Source organism: Misgurnus anguillicaudatus, chromosome 5 (genome assembly GCF_027580225.2).
Source record: "Misgurnus anguillicaudatus chromosome 5, ASM2758022v2, whole genome shotgun sequence".
Taxonomy (NCBI): Eukaryota; Metazoa; Chordata; class Actinopteri; order Cypriniformes; family Cobitidae; genus Misgurnus; species Misgurnus anguillicaudatus.
This window is the reverse complement of record NC_073341.2, coordinates 19,570,477-19,593,419: the sequence shown is the minus strand read 5'-3', so window position 1 is coordinate 19,593,419 and position 22,943 is coordinate 19,570,477. Positions and strand designations below refer to the sequence as shown.

The 22,943-nt window shown below is 37.4% G+C and overlaps 1 protein-coding gene across 4 annotated transcripts in view; it reads right to left on the bottom strand.

Moving 5' to 3' along the window:
• slc23a2 (solute carrier family 23 member 2) overlaps positions 1–22,943 on the bottom strand; it is a 57,187-nt gene that overhangs the window by 23,076 nt on the left and 11,168 nt on the right. For 3 of the 4 annotated variants that reach the window (XM_073867685.1, XM_073867684.1, XM_073867687.1), the window contains 9 exons: positions 17,892–18,116; positions 16,825–16,920; positions 13,046–13,162; positions 11,481–11,638; positions 5,791–5,879; positions 5,642–5,709; positions 3,824–4,005; positions 2,111–2,231; positions 247–403 (listed from right to left, as the gene is read on the bottom strand). In XM_073867685.1, the coding sequence (XP_073723786.1) occupies positions 247–403; positions 2,111–2,231; positions 3,824–4,005; positions 5,642–5,709; positions 5,791–5,879; positions 11,481–11,638; positions 13,046–13,162; positions 16,825–16,920; positions 17,892–17,996 (1,093 nt within the window). In that variant the 5' untranslated portion in view covers positions 17,997–18,116. The remainder of the gene's footprint in view (positions 1–246; positions 404–2,110; positions 2,232–3,823; positions 4,006–5,641; positions 5,710–5,790; positions 5,880–11,480; positions 11,639–13,045; positions 13,163–16,824; positions 16,921–17,891; positions 18,117–22,943) is intronic. The other variant, XM_073867686.1, reaches the window with a different exon arrangement.

The following is a 22,943-nucleotide window of genomic DNA, read 5'->3' as shown; positions in this document are numbered from 1 at the left end:
TGTGTCTTATTAAAAAAAACATTCCCAATAAAACCTAATGGTTGTTAATGGGTTGTTAATGCACTGAAATTCTGGAATGCACATTTATATTAACATTTATGTTTATGCACTTGGTGGACGATTTTATCCAAAGCCACTTACCGTGCATAAACATTTTATATGAGTAGATGTATTCCCTTGGAATTAAACACAGGATAATAGCATTGCTAGCTTACAGGACAGCATAAGAGATGCTCAAACACTCACAGGGGTAGGGGATCTTGAACCACGGGGCGGCTGCCAGGATTCCCTGTCGGGAGTCTGTCCGGGCGTAGAATCCATACTTTTCTTTCTCAGGAGGAAACACGTCAGTCACAGTAAAGATGAAACACAGAAACCACGATACAAGAATTGCCATAATGATCTAAAAAACAAAAGAGATACACTTAAATATTTAGTTGTAATAATAATGCACAATGCTTGGACAAACGTAATTTAAACCAAGCTTATTTCTTGTTTTTCCCAAATTGTTCTAATGAAGGATTTATGTAAATGCGAATGATAAAGACCACAAAAGCAAATACATGGGCAGACAAAAGCACATGGTAATGCTCCCTGTCGATTCATTGTCATGGATTATTCAGCACATTTTCAATTTATTTTCATTGTCTGCAAAGCATCCATTTTACAACCTGGGCCAAACACATCTCAGCGGTGAAACATTGTGTTCATTACCGGGGTCATAAGAGTCTCCATCACAGAGAGTAATGAACAGCTGGGTGCCAAGATTCTGAAAGTGCCTAAAACTATTGGAGCAAGAGACACTAGACTGCTAATGATCGGCATAATTTCTTAATTACACTTCAATTTGGGAAAAAAAAATATTTATCCACAGCAATACAGAAATCAATCATGTATTGCTTTCATAAAAATGTCTATGCAATCCTAACTGTGATATGTGGGATTGTTTTGCCATTGTCCAGATTTAAAGATTCATCAGTCAAAATGGGATTTGTTCTTGTGTGCTTTTTCAACTCCACATGACAATTTTTCTCTACCTCAAAGCTCATGGCAAGCACAATTAAAAATTATCTTTAAAGGAATATTCCATTTTCTTAAAAGAAAAATCCAGATAATTTACTCACCACCATGTCATCCAAAATGTTGATGTCTTTCTTTGTTCAGTCCAGAAGAAATTATGTTTTTTGAGGAAAACATTGCAGGATTTTTCTCATTTTAATGGACTTTAATTTACACCAACACTTAACACTTAACTCAACACGTAACAGTTTTTTCAACAGAGTTCCAAAGGACCATAAACAATCCCAAACAAGGCATAAGTGTCTTATCTAGCAAAACGACTGCCATTTCCGACAAGAAAAACAACAAATATACACCTTTAAAGCACAACCTCTCGTCTAGATCTGGTCGTGATGCGCCAGGCGATCTCACGCAATACGTCATGACGTCAAGAGGTCACAGAAGACGAACGCGAAACTCCGCCCCAAGTGTTTACAAGCGTCTTGAAAGAGGACCGTTCCGACATTGTTGTATGTCAACTGATACTAATACATGTCTTTGTGTCAGTTTATTGCTTAAAATGGTCCGCAAATGTGCGTTTTATATATGTAACACGTGACCTCCCTACGTCACTACGCATTTACGTTAGGTCGCGCTGGACCGGACCTAGACGAAAAGTTTTTTTTTTGTCAAAAATGACAATTGTTTTGCTAGATAAGACCCTTATGCCTAGTTTGGGATTGTTTATAGTCCTTTGAAACTCTGTTGAAAAAAACTGTTACGTGTTGAGTTAAGTGTTAATTGTTGGTGTCTATTAAAGTCCATTAAAATGAGAAAAATCCTGCAATGTTTTCCTCAAAAAACATAATTTCTTCTCGACTTAATAAAGAAAGACATCAACATTTTGGATGACATGGTGGTGAGTAAATTATCTGGATTTTTCTTTTAAGAAAATTGAATATTCCTTTAAATAATGGTTCACACACACAACTATTTCAAAATTTCATATGGACTACTTTTATGACATTTGTTGGTGAACTTATCCTTTAATTTCTCTTCCACAATAAAATTATCAGACTTGTTTGTCTTGTATTACTGCAAGGATGCTTACAGGAAACATCTTGAACAGCTGCAGGCGGTATGAGGTCCAGCCCTTTTTGGATTTGTAGATGGGAAGCGGCAACTGGATGTTCCGTGCATACTGGGAGAACAGCAGGACCAGAAATATGGTTCTGTTTAAAAGAAAACAACAAGTTCATGTGACACGTATGATAAAATGTGAGATATCACGACTATATTTATGCATGTAAGCATGCACACGTGTGTTTGTTAGCCAAGGCTGTGATGATAAATTGCATTTCCTATTAAAAATATCTGAAATCGATTTTGAAAGTTCCGATTCTGTGTTTCATGCACAGCTTGTGCATGTACTACAGTGTTTTGAACAGTAGGAAGTTTTTATCAATATAACATCATTATGCCGCGTTTACACCAACCACGTGTGAGGCGTCAAAATCGCGTCTACTGCGCCAAGTTTGCCGCTTAAACAGTTGAATGCATTTGATGCGCGTCACAGGCGAAATCCGCTTCTTGTGGGAGGGGCAAGTGCTATGCGGTTGTCTGTTTGCAAGATGGCTGATGTTGATGGTGCATTCATCGAGAGAGTTACCGCTTTCTATTTGGTCACCTTACTATAGGGGGAAATCATGGCATATGGAAAAAAAATGGCAGAAATGCCCTGGGTCGATAAACGTCACATGACTCAAAAGTGAAATGTGTATTTACAACTTGCCAGGTTGCCCAATGTCCTCACTGACACTCTTCCAGACGAGGTCCTTCCTGTCTCTATAAAAATAAGAACTTGTGTCGTATAGACCCTTTAACTGTTTGTACACAATGATGACGTGGCAGTGTATGCTGAAGAAAATAATTTTAAAAAGTTAACTATATCAACTTTTTCAATGCAGCTACCAGATCCGTGTACTATAGTGTAGTGGATAGAAGTTAGCAGATGGCTAAAAATAAAGTGGCCAGATACATAAATACGAATATTAGTATATTATATTAGTGCAACCAAACGCAACAACCAGACATTTTGATGCTGGAAACTTTCTGAGTTGCTAACATGTTAGAACCAATGGGGAATAACACCACTTCTGTTGCCTGTTCAGGCTATTTGATGACGTGAGCTGTAAAAGGGTCTATAGCTCCGGGTGACTGCACACAGACAATATTAAGCGTTCCTTCATGTTGAATGAGTGACTCCGGGCGGGGCTGCCACCCCAGCAGCAAGCAGGCTCCTGATGGCGCGAAAATCCGCCTAAGTTCAATTTTTCAACTCGGGCGTCAGCCACAAATTCACGTCAAACGCACAAATACACCATTCGTGCACCATGCCAGACGCTGAATTCGCGCCGCGAGACCTCCACGAGTGCGTCAACGCACCTTTACATTGACTTAACATTGAAATCACTCGCACTTGATGCCTCTACCGCGGCTGGTGTAAATGCAGCATTATGAGTCTGAGTGGTTTATTACGTGCATTTAAAAAAGCAACACTCGTTAAACAAAATCATTAAAAATATTATTTATTATGATGAAAAAATTACCTAAAACAATTAGAAGAACAGCACTATAAATATGCATATAGACATTTCCTGGAATAGCGTTTGTATTTGGTACTTCTTCTGCGGCACAAATTGAGTTTCTGCACCTCTGGCTTTCAGATGCGCCGCCTTTCACCGTAATTCATTCAAATTAATTCATTGAGAAAATGTGCATTTGCACGATTAATCGTCCCAGCCCTAGTGTAAGCCATACTCACAGCATAGCGATGCCCCAGTGTTTGCCTGCCCTCTCTCCAGCCGCCTGAAACCCAGAGAGGCCGATTAGAGTGACTGTGGGGGTGATGGTGAGCGGCCCGATATACTTCAACAGGACACCCGGCAAACCCAAGGCCCCAATGACCACCTCTATTAAAGAGGACACTATTATAGCACCTTGTATCTAGAGGGAGCGAGAAAAAGAGAGAGAGAGAGACACACACACACACACACACACACACAAGTTGACAAATAAAGTGACTGCGATAACCAAAAAGATATAAAAACACATTAACTCTTTCGCTGCCAGCAGTTTTTTTTTAAAAGTTGCCAGCCAGCGCCAGCGTTTTTCATGATTTTCACTAAAGTTTAATGCCTTCCAGAAAATGTTCTTCGTTAAATATATAAACATACAATATATCAAATGAAAGAACAGACCCTTTGCTTTCAAACAAAACAAAAACTCGTTTCATCCTACCTTCAGTACTTCTTTTGTAATCAGCTCTTGAATATGGGTAGGTTTCTGCAAAAACTCCACATTTTGAGCAAAAAGCAGAGATAATTCCATTTTTGTGACGGACTTTTCATAGAGATCCCATTCAGAGCGATCTTTAAAACAGACACGGACATGCAGCCGCTTGCCATAGGGCAATACTTCCGGGTTTAAAAAGTTGCGGATAATAGCGGTACTGCGGAAAGCCAGAAATACTCGTCATTGGCAGGGAAGCGTTTTCTCTTGATTGACGAGATATCTCGTCAATGGCGGCGAAAGAGTTAACTTGTCAATGGCGGGGAAACAGTTATCTCGTCAATTAAGAGAAAACGCTTCCCTGCCAATGATGAGTTTTTACGGCAATCCATATTTTCGCTATTATCCACTAGGAGGTGCTCTTACCCAATAAAACACAAAATCATCTATGGTTTCAAAAGCAGTAAATACTCTGTGTATGTTTTGATCATCTAGACCTCTAAAAAAAAATCCTTAACCAAAATGCAATATAGGTATCTCGAAATTTGGTGTTTTTGAATAAACCTACCCATACCTTCTTCTGAAGCCCTTTGATACTACTTTTAAAGGCGCTATAAAAAAAATATTATTTTTATTATATTAATAAAAAGAGTTTTCTCTGCTCTTTCGTTTGATATATTGTATGTTTATATATTTAAAGAAATACATTTTCTGGAAGGCATCACATTTTTGTGCTGGCAGGGAAAGAGTTAACTATGACAGATCTGTATCATAATTTTTAAGAATAGACTTTAATTGTAAGAGAAAGAATAAATGTGTAGAGACTAATGAGGATTTATAGCATCCACTTATTGCTTGATTAACAATTTGAGCTAAAGACAGTGACAATAAACAAATGTAACAAATTAACAATAGCTGGTACGTGTGATCAAGCGTGGTATATTTACACGATGAACAAAACAAAGACGGATGTGTTAATGTTTATAAGAGATTAAGGCTGAACGGTGTCATTGACAAAGACCTCCAGACAGTTTAATGCTCCATTTAATCTAATTTGATTTAATTTGCTTTGACTTCATGCCTGCTACGGTCTCAACTTGGATAAAGAATCGATATCCGTTTACACTAATTCCTTTCAAAAGATAACCTAACACATATGTTTAATGATGCGTGTTTTAGGAAAGCCTTGTACCAATGCAATTTACAGAAACAGCATCATTATCAAACCATATGAAGTAATAGATTGAAAAAGATATTTTTGGGGGCTTATGTATGATCAATTTCTGAGTGTGCATAATCTCATTTGGCTTTTGTTTGCACCCCACGCTTCTCTGTTTCTGTAACTACTCACCTCACGTATCCTGGGATGCCAGATGTCTTCTGTGTGCGGCAGCTCTGTGCTATTTAATAAAGGAACAACTGCACAGAGCACATGACAATCAGAATGTTATTTTTAGTACAGGGTGCGCAAAAGTGTGTGCTTGTGCGTGCGACTTGTACCTGTTGCGTTACACTTCCACTTATCCAGAGACAGAATGGCCCTCGCTGGAGCAAGAAACGCAAAAGCACTTGCTTGGAACAATGGAAGCCTGGAGGCATAACACATATAAATGCATTAATCGATGACATAAGAACAACTACAGCACGCACACAACACACCACTCACCCCACATTAATCTTTAGAGACATCAGTCATCACCTTCCTGTGAACCGAGCCCTTAACTGAATTATGAGGTCAAACCTTTAATTCCTGTCAAGATGGCTAAATCCCACTGTCAGTCAGTGATGTCAGATCTTGGAGGCAAACGTTTCCTAGAAACAGTTTATTTTCGGCTGAACTTATTTTTTTTTTAAATGTCTGTAAATTGCTCTATAAAACAATTATATGGCATTGTATACTCTACTAACATAGACTGATGTTTGACTAGATGGCATTCGGTCTGATCCGTATTATATTTAATCCTGCCTACTAAAACAGCAAGACAGTGTCTGATCAACATAAGCATGGTAGTGATCCACCACTGTTTGTTTGTCTATTTTGGTTTGACGCGATTACTGTATATATGCAGGTTTATCTGAAATGCATTATACCCTAATAATAGACTTGTGTTAAATAAATAAGAAACAACGTTAACACTTTACAATAAGGTTGTATTTGTTTACAATTTGTCAATGCAATTAGCCAAAATAAAATAACAATGAACAATACTTCTACAACCTTTTCACTTCAAGGCCCCCTAATTGCCCACAAAAATATTTGAAGGCCCCCCGACTCACTCAATTCTTCCCAGATGAAATTAAATAGAATTTGGAATGACAGATGCATATTCGCTATTAAAATGGTCAAAAAATAAGAAATATGTTGATTTTTGCTTGTTTAAGCGTATTTTAATGCTTTTTATTTTAAGTCATCTTGAGGCCCCCTTGGAAATCTACTGAGGCCCCCCTGTGGACCCCGGCCCCCTGGTTGGGAAACACAGCATTTATTAAATCTTAGTTCATGTTAATTTTGGCATTTACTAATATATTAAATTAAGCGTTTTATCTGTTAACATTAGTTAATGCACCATGAACTAACATGAATAACTGTATTGACATTAACTAAAATCTACTCTTTCCCTGCCACTGACGAGTTAAAGGCGGGGTGCATGATTAAAAAGAACACTTTGGAAAAGGGAGTCGGGCCGAGTACCAAAACACACTTGTAGCCAATCAGCAGTAAGGGGCGTGTCTAATAACCAACATTATTGTCTGGGTTGCGTATGTGTGGGGCGGGTCTATCAAAAAAAAGTCCAGATTCTATTGGGGTAGGGGCGTGTTTGTTTAGGTGATTTCAAATATCAACATTGGCTTCCAGAGATCATGCACCCCGCACGCGTACCTGCCAATGACAAGTTTTTCCAGCAATCCGGATTTCCTTTATTATCCACCAGGTGGCGCTGTTACCCAATTAATAAAATGCTGAAGTATTCCCTAAGGGAAAACAGTTCAAACGCCGTGTATGTGTTGGGGATCGCGCTGATCCCCAACAAAAATGTAATGATCACAGCTTTTTGCTCAAAATGTGGTATTTTTTAAGAAACCTACCCATATTTGAGAGGTGATAAAAGGAGAACAAATGAAGGTAGGATGAAACGGTTTTATGTTTATATATTTAAGGAAGAACAATTTCTGGAAGACATTAAACTTTTATAAAATCATAAAAAATGCTTGTGGGAAAGGAGTAAACATAAAATTAATGCATGCTGAAAAACTATATTGTTTAATGTTTGTTCAATTTAGTTAATGCATTTACTAATGTTTACTAATAAAAAACTTATTGTAAAGTGTTACCCAAAATAACTAAATATGTAATAGTATATACCTGTAGAACAGGTCTACAAAGTACTATGTAATTACAAACTACTTACTACCAATGCTGAACCTAACCCTAACCCATATTAAGTATCCACGTAGTAAGTACTAGTGTTTTGTTGGGAAAGTCATTCTTGAACAACAATTAAGTGTAGCTTAGCTGTAGAGCACCACCTTAGCAGTTATGGGTTTAATCCCCAGGAACACACATGCTTAAAAGCCTTTTATAATGCACTGCAAGTTGCTTTGGATAAAAATGTCTGCCAAATGTGTAAACGTAAAATATAAAATAATAACATGCTACCACATGAGTAATGAGGAGTTGTTGAACCAGTTCATTGAAATTCTCATAAGTTGGTCATAACACGATTTTGGTCACTAGATGTCTCCACACACATACACTTTGAAGATTATTCACATGAATGAAGACCACTTACATACAAACAAAAAGAAGGACCTTGATTTAAAAATTCTCCCTTATTCCCTTTCCTCAATCTTTTCTTAATGCAAAGTAAATAAAGTAGAAAAAAGTTATTAAGTTGCCCTAAGTCAAAAACAGGTATTGGTTGTATAAGACAACTTTTATGAAAGGTTTTGATTCACTTGAAATGTTGACTAGTGCAGTTTATAAAGTTTCAAATATGGATATTTTTCGAATGCACTCAGAATTGGGCCTTTATTAACCCCATGGCGCTGTGTGAATTACTTCTGTAAAGGATGAATGTACTTTTTGGGCTCGAAAGTCATGGACTTTGCTTTCTACAGTTTTAAAGCTCGGAAGAGCCAGGACATTTTCTAAAATATTTCTAAAATTGTATTAGTCTAAAAGATGATGGACATACAGCATGCATCTCGGATGGCTTGAGGATGAGTAAATTTTTTGCTGAACTATCACTGACAATGAAAATAGTATTTTTTTTTAAACATGCAGGCATAAGTCTACACATGGGCATGGATTATGCTTAAAAAGGTCACTATTCACATCTGTAAGTAGAAACCAAGGGTCAGAACAACTTGTATATTGGGAATGTTTATATCTGGTATTAAGGGTAATATAAGAAACGTGAAATTAAACATGTATTATATGATCACTTTATGCTTTCCACACAGCTGGCTGACCACATACAAGCACACACAAAGTTAAAGGCACACAAACAAACATACTGGTGGTCCGCAAATACAGGTAGACAGAACACACGCACACACAGACAGACAGACACACGGCAGCACTCGTCATGTGCTTTCCACTCTAATCTTCATCATTTCCTTTATTCATTCACGTTTCCCTGGAGACCACATGTGCCACAAGCTGTGACGTCAAAACAGAGGATCATATGAGATAGACTGCATCAGACGGGTATCTGATGCAGAAAGCATGCCAGTAACTAAAAAAACTAAGAGAATGGAAGATAAAGAACAGGCATGATGTCCAAAAGGAAATTACCAAATATTATGAATAAGGTTTGTCCCAGACAGTAGCGATTATAAGACCTTCCCAGAATCCCCATCATGAGATCTGTCTTGGAATTTACTTAAGTTTTGTCAACACCATCACCATGAGCTTCCTCATTAGCATTTTCCATCATGTGCTTTATTGCAACATCACATTAAAAGTGAAGTGAACGGATACAGCAGTGATACCACACATGAATTATTTTTATTGGTGCTTTTAGAAAATAAGTTGTACTGTACATGTGGATAAGGCATAAACTTGAACCCAAGGTCTGAAGATAAGAGACTGACGCACTAGTTATTTTGTAAGAGGGCCTGTGTTATCAAAATCACTCAATCCTTATTCAAATCAAATCAAAGTACGTGGCAAGGCCACATAAGGACCAGGCTGCTATTGGTCCACACAGACTGACAGCTGGTCCATCTGGTGTCAGAATATACAGTGGTTTGATAATCAGAAAAATAAATATTTGTTATTCTTTTCATCACAGACATATAATGACAGCTTAAGCAAACAGACTGCATAATATTTCTTGTGATAACTCTTATTATGTAGAAAAAACGCTGATATGGTTATGATAGAGTCACTAAGCTTATAATGCACTTTCCTCAGTTATTTATACCAAGTAACTTTAATGTCACTAAGGCCTTGTCCACACACGGACACGGTATTTTTATAACCATGACTTTTTATACGTGGTTCGGCTGTTCCACATGAACACGCAGTATCACGTCACTGAAACAGAACATTTTTGAAAACCCCTGCCAGGGTGAGGATTTTAAGAAACACTGGTTGCAGTTTTGTCATGTAGACAGTAAAAACAAGTTTTTTTGCTTCTGATTAAGGCTTTTGATTGGCCAACGTTGCCTTACAATTACCGTTATATCACCGCTTGCTGGTGTGGCATGCTCTTGACAGCGCGTTTTTGTGTGTTCACGAAGGCAGAGATTTCTTTTATATTGAGCATGTGTGGAGGGGATTTTTTTTTAAACCGCAGGAGAAAAAACTCCGGTTATAAAAATACCCGTGTCCGTGTGGACTAGGCCTAGTAACTTTAAGGTCTGTATCCAGTGACTGGCACTTGACTATGCACATAATTTGCATGCGTCGTGGCTTTTTTGTCACGCTCCTGGTTCCCTTTTTCACATTCACATAATACACACACATAATCGAAAGCAAGCCTATTTAAAGGGTCAAAACACTTTTTGCCTAAATCTTATTAAATCTCTCTGACAAAATGTGTAATGAACACAAATACTGACAGACAGCTAAGACTGAAGTGACCCATATTCATCAGAGCTCTTGTTACATGACCAACGGAGAGCTTGATTTTATTCCAACGAAAGCAGTTCTCCCGCAGCAAGAACCTTTGAAATCCCCTTATCATTTTCTCTTCCACATTTTTAAGAAAAATGTGATTTCTAGTGGGCTGAGAGTCACTGAGATGAAGAAAAACATTCATGAGAAGACTCGAGGGTTGATGGGTCATTTGAAGAAAGTGGCCTTTAATACAAGGAGAAAATGTGTCTACTGGTGCTATAATAAAGCCAGCAGAATGACAATGAGAAAAACAGGAACAGAGAAAGATACCATACATAAAAAGAGAGCGAGAGAGTAAGATTATAAGGAACAAGATCACCAGAAAGTGAAGAACCAAAAAGTATGATACAACAAAAAAAACTACGTACATTTTAAAAAGAGGATGAGAAAATAGATTTGCTAGAAAACAGCTGTGGAAGGAGACACCTGGTACCAGGTTAAAAACGGGTTGGTGAGATTTGAAACATGCGTAGGATGTAAAACATGCCCTGCTTATTTAAACATTTAAAGGGAAAAAATAAATCAAGTTGAGACATATTTTGTTCCATAACACCCAGCTTTTTTGGGACAGGCGTAATTTACGATTACATCATGAGATCACACCAAACCACTAAAAACCAACTCCTGCCTGACCACAAACTGACATCTCTTGCATCAATTGCTTTTCTTTTACAGCAATATCATAATGTTTTATCCTTGTTCAAACTTGCCCACCTCACCCCAGAAAAAGAGTGACGCAAACTTCATGCGTATATAACAACGCTCTGCCATTGTGAGCAAGCATTCAGATCTGATAATCACTACACTGTTCATATTAAAGAGTTATGATTCATTCAAAGCCCAGCTGAGACTGATGTCTGTCTTGTGTGGAGGTATAGCACAATGTTTTAGATATTATCATCTTATCTTTCTCAGAGTGCCTGGAGGCCCTAAATGCAGATGGAAAATTTAAGATGGACGTTGTTATAAATGTCACAGAAAGAGACAGATAAAAAGTGGAAGAGTTTCAAACTGGATTTCTGGATTGCTATGTCTATCTGATGGGTCACACACACAAACTTACCGGCATCCGAGGGTGGTTTGCAGTAGGGTGGTAATGCCCACACAAAAGAAAATAGTGCCAATCAACTGACTGGTGGCCCACTGGTCATATCCCACACACATGGCTTCAGCCAACAGGAATGGCACAGCAATAGTCCCACTGAAGCAGGTTAGATAGTGCTGAGGAGAAATGGTAAAATACATTTTTTTATACATCATCTCTGTGTTTTCTGGAAGTGGAAAACTAGCATCTGTGATGTTTAGATAAAGCCAAGATTAGGCCTTAGTTATAATATTATATTACAAACATACCTTACAAAAACATTATTTGTGAGCATCTTGAGACAAAACAATAGCACTGATATATTTTAATGTCAGTGCAAGGTGGTTTCTGTTCAGACAGCTTAAACATGGATTTTCATCTGGTACTACACTGCCCCATAAAGTCTTAAATCTTTGTTGTGAAGTATACATTTAGTATACACATATACACTTAATAAAAAAATCCTAAGCATATTTGGCTAACAGTTACAGCACTATGAATATATTGTCTGATTAAAATCCTACAGGCAATTTTTGTACAGTTAATATCGCTAATGTACATCTAAGGAAAAATATAAAAATTCCAACAATATTATGTTTTGTCTATACTTTATATTTATATATTGTATATAAGCTTGTCTTAAAGGAACACGCCCACATTTTGGGAGTTTGGCTTGTTTGCCGTGTTCCCCAGAGTTGGATGGGTCCATGGATGCCTTTCTCATCTCTGTGCGTTCTGTGGCTCTGTCTGGCGCGGCCCCTGCTGGCTTGGCTTGGCGCCGGGGCTGGAGGTGAATGGCTCCAGCTAGCAAACTGCTCTCAATAAGTGAGATAATAACGCAAAAATTTTCCTATTTGTGTGCTGTGATTTGTATAGTCACACCGTGTACAAATAACAGGGTCATGTGAGACACGGCCGTCTTTAACAGTTTACATACTGGGTACTATATTCTCAGAAGGCGAAGCACTGCTACTTGGGCGGAGTGATTTGCTCGCAGCACCCGAGAAGACCCCCGGTGAGAAGCAGAGAGTTCGGTCAGAGTTGTGCAAATCACTCCGCCCAAGTAGCAGTGCTTCGCCTTCTGAGAATATAGTTCCCAGTATGTATACTGTTAAAAGATCACTGTGTCTCATATGACCTTGATATTTGTACACGATGTGACTATACAAATCACAACACATAAATAGGAAAATGTTCGCGTTGTTTTCTCGCTTATTGGGAGCAGTGTGCTGGCTGGAGCCATTCACTTCCAGACTTTGTGCTGGGCTGGGCTGGCGGGGGCTGCGTCGGAGAGAGTTGCAGCGCGCACAGAGATGAGAGGGGTATTTATGGACTTATCTGGCTCTGGGGGATACGGTTAATGGGCTAAACTCCCAAAATGCGGGCATGTTCCTATAAAAATCATTGCTATAGTATAAAGTATTGAGATAATACTGTAAAGTCAAGGCTGATATATAAAATAACTGAACTGTATAGTGTACCTCACTTTCACATGAACAGGTAAATGATACAGCATGTGTGTGGCTACATATGTGTATTAGTACCTGTAAACCCAGGAACACACACAGGTACCATGGAGGTGTGTCCTCTATGGTGTATATCATTTCCATTCTCCTGGCGTCGATGTTGTCTGCACTATCAATCGTCTCTGATATGGAGCACTGAAGCAGAGAAGCACAGGAAACATGGGAGTCAGACTCTGGACAGTTCCTATAGTAACAGATCTGGACTCCAGAGAAACCGAATACTATAAACAGCATCAGCGCGCGCACAATGATATAACATCAGCAGCAAATCAGGGCCTTTGAATGCAACTAAAGTGATAATTTACTAACTTTTTGGATCAATGAAATCAGTTCTGATTTTTAAAAATGAACAGAAGGTGTAATAATGATGATCTGAAAAATTTAACAGCTGAATTCTTCGAACAAAGCTTAAGATCACCAATTAAAACACAATGCAAGATACAGTACAACTGCAATATGTTTGATATGAAGACTTTCATAAACATTTTGCTACATTGTTCAATGTTCAGTCAAAATAACAAATTGCATTTTGGGAGGAGCATTGTGCTGAATGCTCAATTCACAGGAATGCAAAAAAAGTTAAAAAGTAATGTAAAAAGTGGGATCAAGTTAAAAAAATTACTTCAATTGGTAACACCTAAAAAAAAGTTTTTGTGAAACTTAAGTAAAGTTTTAAGTTGAATGAACTTTTCACTTTTAAAAGTGTAAGTGCTTTTGATAAAACATGTGCCAACAATATTTACACACATGCAAATATACTCTCACAGTTTGTGTAGTCAAGTGAAGTATAAAAGAACAAAACAAGTCATTCTACTCCACCGGTCACACGCTACATTAATTCTCTTGTTATGTTGTTTTATGTTGTTTGCTCACAACCTTAATCTAGATTACCAGTCGCATGAGTTCTAAACAATAGCAGAAAACTAGTACTAAAGAGATAAAAAGAAAATCCAAGTGTTGCATCAGCATTGAAACCTGAGAGGAAACTATACAGGTTGCTGTCCTGTTTTCTCTGTGAGAAAAAAGTGCAGAGTCATAATGACGGAGGTACCGTATTAATACAGCCACATTAAAACTATCATGGGTCCTGCATACAGCATGTATGCTGCTGATAAAGTTACAAAAAAAAGAAGTTAATAAAAAGAGGGTGTGATAAAAATAAACTTGTTAAAAACAGGAAGAGATAATAGATTTGGGAAAAACACAAGAGACACCTGAGACCAAGCCAACAAAGAGTTGCTAAGATTTAAAACACGTGTCAGGGGTAATTTATTGAATTATTTATGGCAAAACTAAATTATAATACTACCCATATAAAATAAAAAGTTATAAATATGGAAATGAAGCGCTCAGATGTGAAAGCCTGTAAACACCACCTCCATCAAAAATGAGATGATAATATTGACTGGGTGCTTTCGGCACGTTTTATAAGTTCAGCAAATACTTTTGTTTAAAATGTGCTTAATCCCAGCCTCAGGCCATTCAGAAATACTGGTTTGTTGGCAGAATCCATTAGGAGTCATTAGCCATGTTTCCATCACCATGATTTTATGCGCATTTTGAAGTTTCGCATCAAAAACGAGTGATGGAAACGACAAATTTCGAATAAAAATTCCTTGCAAAAAATGTTTTTATGCTCGCTCTAGGTGTTTTTTTTTATTTATGCGAAAAAGAGTAAATGTGAATAATGGGAGACAGAAACGTATTTGCCTAATAAATTCTGACGTAGCATATAGGGCTGGGTATCGATTCAGATGTTCCAGATCGATTCGATTTCGATTCACAAGCTATCAAATCGATTCGATTTCGATTCTCGATTCAATTTTCGATTCAGGTTCTCAGGTTGGTTTTTATACTCGATTCAACTCAATAAATATAGATTTAATACAAAATACTATATTAATAAAAAAGAACAGTGAACAGCAGTTTACAAGTGAGTAATTAATAAAAAGAAATGAAAAGCCACAACACTATCGTCGTCATCTTGCTTGCAAAATCTAAAATGCTTCCATACCTCTTCCATACCTCTGACTTTTTATGTGAAGGTGGCATCAACATCGATGAAGCACTTGAAACCGCCATTTTAAGCACTGAATGAATGAATGAATGACAGGCTTACCTCTCGCTCCTTGGTAACATTGTGCAAGGCAAAAAAGAGGGTGACATCTAGTGAAGAAGACTAGTAATTAGATTAACGTTATTTTTACGTCAATGTTTGGGAAATAAATATGAAAGAAAAATCGATTCTGCTCTTTGAGAATCGATTTTGAATCGACCACATAAAAAACCCAGATTAATCGAAAAATCTATTTTTTTGTCCAGCCCTAGTTAGCAAACATTAAGCGCACGGGACTGCCCATCTAGCCGTTTCCGCTGTTGTTGTGTTTACCATATATTAGTGCTGCACAATTAATCGCATCGCAATCGCGATGTCAGCCTGTGCAATTATATGACAGCAAAATGATGCAATTATATTAAATAAATAAATGTGTGGACTTGTTAACACAAACTTTCTGATAACAGTTTGATGATTTTCCTTGCTGTTCAAAAAAGAAAGAAAAACGAACAAAAAAGGCAGTGCACGTGTGGCATGCACGTGTGTGGTGTGCGTCGTCTCGTCACTTATACCAGAGCGAAGATGGATGCAGAGGAGGTTGACAGTGATCTGGTAGCTAAAAAAACTCTACGTCTGTTGTATGGCGGTATTTTGGATTTAGGATTACTGACACTGAGCAGTTGCTACATCACGTGACAATACGAAAACATTTCTAGTTTTACAAATACACATGTTAGCTAAACTGTGTGTGGATTTTCCTTAAAACCCATCAAGTTGACTCATGAAACCATCAAGTATAATCGCAATTGCACATCGCAATATTAGCATCAATAACCGCAATGGGAAAAATTACCCAAACCGTGCAGCCCTACCATATATGGAGTTAGACGTCGTCTTAATGCCCTTGCTGCTAGTGCCTGCATCAAAAATGCTGCATTCCTTCTTCGGTGCACAGCATTCAGTTTGGCAATTAAAAGCTGCACTGCTAATAAATTCATAATTTGCCCCATTATGACTACATGCAGTCCTGTCTCCATTTTCTATGCGTGTCTTGTTTATTCACTCGAACTTGATGGAAAGCACCCAATTCGCATTTGTTTGTTTTCTTTGTTTGCGAATTTTGAAAAGTTTCGCTTCACATTTGAATGGAAGCCCAGCTAGTGTTGGACGCACTTAGAGGGTTTTGCATCTGAGCTCTTCAAATATTTTATGCCATAATACCCAGCATTAGAATGAGACGGGCTAAAAAGTATGATTATATCATGAGACCACAACAAACCCCTAGTGCATACCCAGATGTGCACAAGGAAAAACTAACTAAAACTAAATAAAAATGTATATTTAATTTTAACTGTGACTTCACAAACCTTGCAGGATGAGTAATGACTTAAAAAATACACTTCTGAAAACAGGTGCTGACTCAAGAGGAAGTATATCTTTCTAGAGCCATGGTGGCCACAGTATGAAAAGCCAAGTATGTTCTACAAGACCCAAAATATAGTCAACTTTCAGGTTTTCTCATCACTCGTGTGCAATGTCTGATCTGATCAGTGAAGAAATAGTCAATGAAATTGCAATAGAGCTACAAGACTGCAAAAAGGTGTGACTTTAGGAAGAGGGAGCTCAAATCAAAACCAAACTAAATTTCAAGGAACTGAGCTGTCTGACTTGATGCACCCCCCAAAAAACAAACAAAAAAATTACAGCATACGTTCAGCAGGAGACGATAGTGAAATCTCACCTTGTCCTCTGTCTGGCTGTCTTTGGTGTAAATGGCCATGAGTTTTGTGTCTTCGGTGTCTTGGTCTCCAGGCGTTTGGACAACCCCATTAACCACCTGTCAAACACACAGACATGTGACCATTGAGCAATGAACATCCATCAAGAAATAAAAGATGGGAAACTGATAGTGCTTGAATACTGTGCAATTGCTATCATGTAACAAAAGGGTTAAAATCGATACGAGTGTCATTATTAAAAAAAGCCAACGATACGCAGGGGGCACGTCATGAGGAGAAATGCTTATAGTACATCAGATTTGCTTTGGTTCTCTGTGCCAGATTTAAATGCCAGAGATTCAGTGTCAAGCTAATAATTTTGCCACACGACCTTAAGACATTCGACCCATGTGCTGACCAGACCTACTGAACACACTCCAGCAGGACACGTTCAAATTTCAGGGTCATGCTGACATGATAAAAAGGACAACAGAATTCTTAATTTAGGAATAGTTTACTGAAACCAGGATTTGTCATGTTTTATCTGTACTGACAGCTTTCTAACAAGACATCATATCAGTCAGAATATAACAGACACTTTAGACATAGTACAACGATGTAAAGGCTACTTAAAAGTTTATGAATGTAGTAATTAGTCAAACCATGGTATACACATCAAGCTACCATGATATTACCCTCACTGCACTACAGCTGTTATTATATATAAGAATTGGTCCAAATTTAAAACTAGTTGCTCATAAGCTTGACTGGAGTGTTGGGTAAGTCTGGGACAAAATAGATGCTGATGTTACTCTCGACTCTGGTGAAAAGACGTGAAGGAAGAAACTAATGTTTGTATTGTAAATGCTTTGCGTATGTGCTCATATACTAAACATAGGTTTGTTTCATAAAATGTTCACATATAAATGAGCTTAAAAACAATTTAGAAATCCAAATTGAATTTTAAATGGCACTCATTTACAGTGGCAACGCACACATGCATTTGACAAAGACGCCGCGTTCGATGTCATGCAGAGCGAAGGTAATGACAGGTTTGAATGCATTGTTTTCTGACTGATTACACACTTACTGGGATGGGGTAGAAATTTGCACTGTGTTTGGTCTCCTCATCATATTTGGCAAGCTCTGCGGTGGAGTCCATGGATTTGGAGGTGGTGTTTTTACCAACACCCATTCCTCCCCGCTCCGTTTTCTCTTCTTCTGTCCCTCTTTTCCACTCCCTCTGGTAGAAACGCTGGGCCTTGACCTGTCAGCACTCCTTCATGCACCACTGAATGACCAGCCAGCTCATCTTCTGAAGTGAAATAACACACAAATGTGAATCTTTAGGCTGAAATCACGTCAAATGATTCATCATTAAATCTGAGTCTTCAACAAAAGCAATTATTTAACAGTTAATATAGTCTCAGACAATTAAAAAAAAATCTATATAGTTCAGTTTGTATTTGAATCAGAAAAATTAAGTTTAAACAACTTAATTATGCAAGTCAATTCAACCTCCTACTTAAAGTTTTGACTTAGCACATTTGACATAACTTAGAAAAACAAACTGAAATAGTTTAAATTAATTTGTTAAGTAAAATGAACATCAAATTATATGTTATGAGTTATGATGATATCATTTTTACAGTGTATGTATAATACACATTACGCATTTTAAAAAACAGGCCATCCAAACACATTTTGTAACTAATTTAAATTTCCAATAGTTTCAAAGTAATGTTTTTTTTCTACTTATATGAAACAAAGAAAATATTTTGTATTAACTTTCATTACTATTTAGGGATGGGAAGGAATGAAAATTTCATATCATGATTATAGTAATCACGGTTTTCAATATTATCATGGTTTTGTTAAAATGAGATGGAAATGTTCAAAAAGAACTGATACACTGAAAACATTTGAAGAAGTTTTATTTTTGAAAATCACATTTTAATATTTCATGTCCCTGAAATTATTTCTGTGGTAAAAAAATAAATAAATCTGTATAATACGTTTACCGTGAATGAATACAATACATTTTCCCTTAAATGCCTTCTTGTGCAAAAACTATGTTGCATGTGCGCGCCTGCGTCAAACTTATTCTGGCTGGACAGGATTTACCGCAAGTTTTCAAAATCAATTTTTTTTTTACAGCAGACAATAATACCGGGGTGCAAATTAATTTTGGCATCTTGCAGTCAAAACACATCATATCTCGTAAAATCTTTTTACAACTTGATGCTTCTGAAGATGCCCATTACAGTAAAAATTTAATTAGTGTACAGTTATACTTATGTGGTACACAAATAAGTAAAAAAGGTTTTAAAAATTAGTAGGAGAGAAGAAAGAGGGGATAAGAAAAGACGAACAGCAAGGTTGGAGAGTCATGGAACTGTAGGATGGAAACATGCAAAAGAGAGGCAGTGATTTAAGAGAGAGAGGGAAGGTCAGTATACTTTATCAGAGGATGTTGTTTATTTTGGAAACCGTCATGTCCTGTTTACTTTTGTTGTGGCCTTGAGCCAGCACCTTTCCTTACTAATGAAGTTGGTTAGACATGTAAGCACACCACCAACAGCTGTGTCCCTCCCACTACCGCCCATCTTGTCTGTGCACCCTTGAACTGCAGGGCAATCACATCTGTCTGGTATCTATCAGCCATATGTGTCCACCAAATCAGACTTAACCAGCATCACATATGATGTGCTTATTACTTAAATTCGATTGACCAACATGCAATATAGTACAAAAGTCAAAGACCAGAGTAAAAGTGGGGATGTTGTTATTTCAAACCTAAGATATTTGGAATTTTTTAAATGGTAAAATACTCAAAAAACGTAAATATAAACACATCTCCAAACACATTCACTCCACTGTACAAAAGTTCAGATTTTATTCATTCTTTGAACATTCTTGCTGGGATAAAATGAATCATCAGGCCACTGTGTTTTGTAGTCTATGCCTGCCTAAAGGGGGTCGCACACCGAACGCGCAGCTCAGCGCCGCGTCGAGTCGCGTCTAGGACAACTCGGAGGTATCGTAAACCGGAAGTGCACATTAAATAATGCAAGCTTAGTCAGATAGCGGCTCAAAAATGGCTCGTTCTGGTTCTTCATTCTGATTGGTTGAAAAGCGTTATAAGCCGTGATAAAATACCCCGGTACCCCACGGTTGAGAACGCTTTACAGAAGTATCACTGCGCCAATGTTGCTACATATTGATTTATGAAAATAACACCACAGTCTTTTCGTCAATAAAGAGGATTTAGCGTGACGTGTACGTTTTGATGGCTCTGAATCTGATCTCTTACAAAAGTTCTTTATAAAAATGGAATTATCTCCGCTTTTAGCTGAAAAATTGAAAGGTGATAAGAGAACAAATGTTGATGAAATGTTTTTTTTTTGTTGTTGCTTGAAAGCGGATGGTCTGTTCTTTCATTTGATATTTTATGTTTATTTAAAGAAGATAATTTTTCTGTTAGGCATTAAACTAAAACTGGGTGGCAACTTAAAAAAAAAAATGTTGACGGGGAAAGAGTTCAGCATGCTTCCAAGCATATTTGATCATCACTTCAGCAGTTGCACGATATAAATGTTAATGAATAAATTAAATTAGATGAATGTTGATTTATAAAATAAACACCACAGTCTGTAATCATATTTTCATTGTGTCTTTGCTGCGTCTGTGTTGATTGTGACCTACGCTCTGTTTCAGCCACACTTGATTCTGATGAACTACTTTGTTTGGCGGAAGACTAATATTTGTACTAATATAATTACAACTTATTTGTGTTTTATTTTATGAAATCCTGCTATGTATATGAAGTAACCATTTTATAAAAGAAATAAGTCCCGCGAAGCAGTGGGGTTACAGTGCATTTTATAACAGCTAAGGGGGTTTTAGGCACTCCACTTCGCGTCGTGCCTAACAACACCCCTTAGCTGTTATAAAATGCACTGGTAACCCACTGCTTCTTGGGGCTTATTGCTTTAATATACGTCAGCAGCCAATGTTAATCATTAATGATTTGGGACAAATATCATGATAACATTATATTTAATGTTAAACTATATGAGTGGCGCTCTGTGGTGCGACAGGGATTTGAGCAACTTCCTGAGTCAAAGCTGGGCACCGTGGACAGCCGCCACCTGTCGGCGCCGGTGTGCATAGACTCATAGAAAACAATGTGTTAGATTTTTTTTAGAACGGCGCGGCGCTGCGGGGCCGGTGTGCCAACCCCTTAAATAAATGCTGTAAAAGCAAAATCCACATCACCCCCACTCAAATATTTATAAATAAAAAATTTTGACAAAACATTTAAAAATAAATAAAAGCTTTAATTCTAAAATTTTTGCATCACATTCCTCTCTCTAGGTTACTTTCTGAATTTAACTTTCTCTTTGCTTAAGTTGTCTATTTTTAACTAGCGAGAAAGACGTGCTTCACCCTCAGTCACTACAAATATATTTTCATCAATGTATATTATATAACATCTTGGAAGCTGACATTTACTGGGGCAAAACACGACGAAAGAAATTATGCAATATTTTGCACAGTTTGCTGTCAGTTTACAGAAAGCAGAAAAGTTGGGAGCCTTTTTCCATTGGAACATGTCTGTTGTATATGTATACAATTATATTTGACTTTTGAATTATTACTTTTAAATTTGTGACACTGATATTTTTAATTGGGGCCAGTGAAAATTTTGTAAGGGCAAGTGAAAACCTGAACCACTGTCCTGACTGGGCCAGTATAAAAAAATATTTGCTAATGGTAACATCATGGCCTAATACTGCATAATACTGAGTATCCTTGAAACAACTTTGCATTAACAAAACAGCCAAAAGGCAAATTAAACTCTTACTTCGACACTGCAGTAAAAAGTTGCCAGTGTCCTAATCAGATTTTATCTGAAGCTTACAGACTCGGTTCACCGAGTACCAAAGCTGATACCATCTGTGAAAAAGTGAATCTATAAATTTTTATTTCTAAAACAGGTGGTTAAGGGCTGCTGGGCACGGTAAGGAAATAAGTACATAGTTCACACATGACTCCCACCAAATCAGGTCAACCAGAAACATCTGTGGGGGAGGAGTTACAGGTATACTGGGAAAAAAGAAGGATAGACAGATGAAGGAACTGCAAGAGACAGAAAAGAGAGGTAGAAAGATGAGACAACAAAGAAACAAAAAAGATTTAGAGGGGACAGATTTGCAGGCAAAACTCTATTATGAGCCATTTCATTCAAAGGAAAACCACAGTTTTTTAATATTTTACTATGTTCTCACCTCAACTTACCGGTAGATGAATTAATACATACCCATCTTTTTTTCCAACGCGTGCACTTTTAATCTTTGTGCAGCGCCTCCTGAATGTGTTAGCATTTAGCCTAGCCCCATTCATTCCTATGGCTCTGAACATGGATTAATTTTGAAGCCACCAAACACTTCCATGTTTTTCCCTATTTAAAGACTGTTACACGAGTAGTTACACGACTAAGTATGGTGGCACAAAATAAAACTTTGTTAAGAACCATAGAAATGAATTGGGCTAGGCTAAATGCCAACACATTCAAGAAGTGCTGTACAAAGATTAAAAGTGCACACATTGAAAAAAGATAGGTATGTATTAAGCTGAGGTAAGAACATAGTAAAATATTAAAAAACGAGGGTGTTTTCCTTTAAGTTTTGTATTTTGAAATCTTGATAACACAAAAGGGTCTAGGCATGGCATGATGTAATAAGAATAGAACAAATTAAGTTTAAATAAATGTTCACTCACTGCATGTCACTTCACCCCTAAAGCCATGAATGTCTATTTATTGATCCTTATTGGGGACCTTCATACACTAAACACTGACTGACTGCTGTCTTTGATTTGGGACACTTTCTCTAGAAAATGTCTTAGACAATCTTGCACTTTTAAGAGGATAAATAACTTAAGATACCATTAAAACTTTATTTTATGGATTTATGAGAACATTATGCATGGAAGCTCTTAGGCAGATTTACTCCTGATTTTAAGAACTCCGAAGCAAAAAGATTTGATTAAAGATTTGATTATTTTTCAGTACAACGAATATGACGACTCAAACCTATCCGTCTCCAACTCAAACAAGGGTAAAGTGTCTACTCTTACT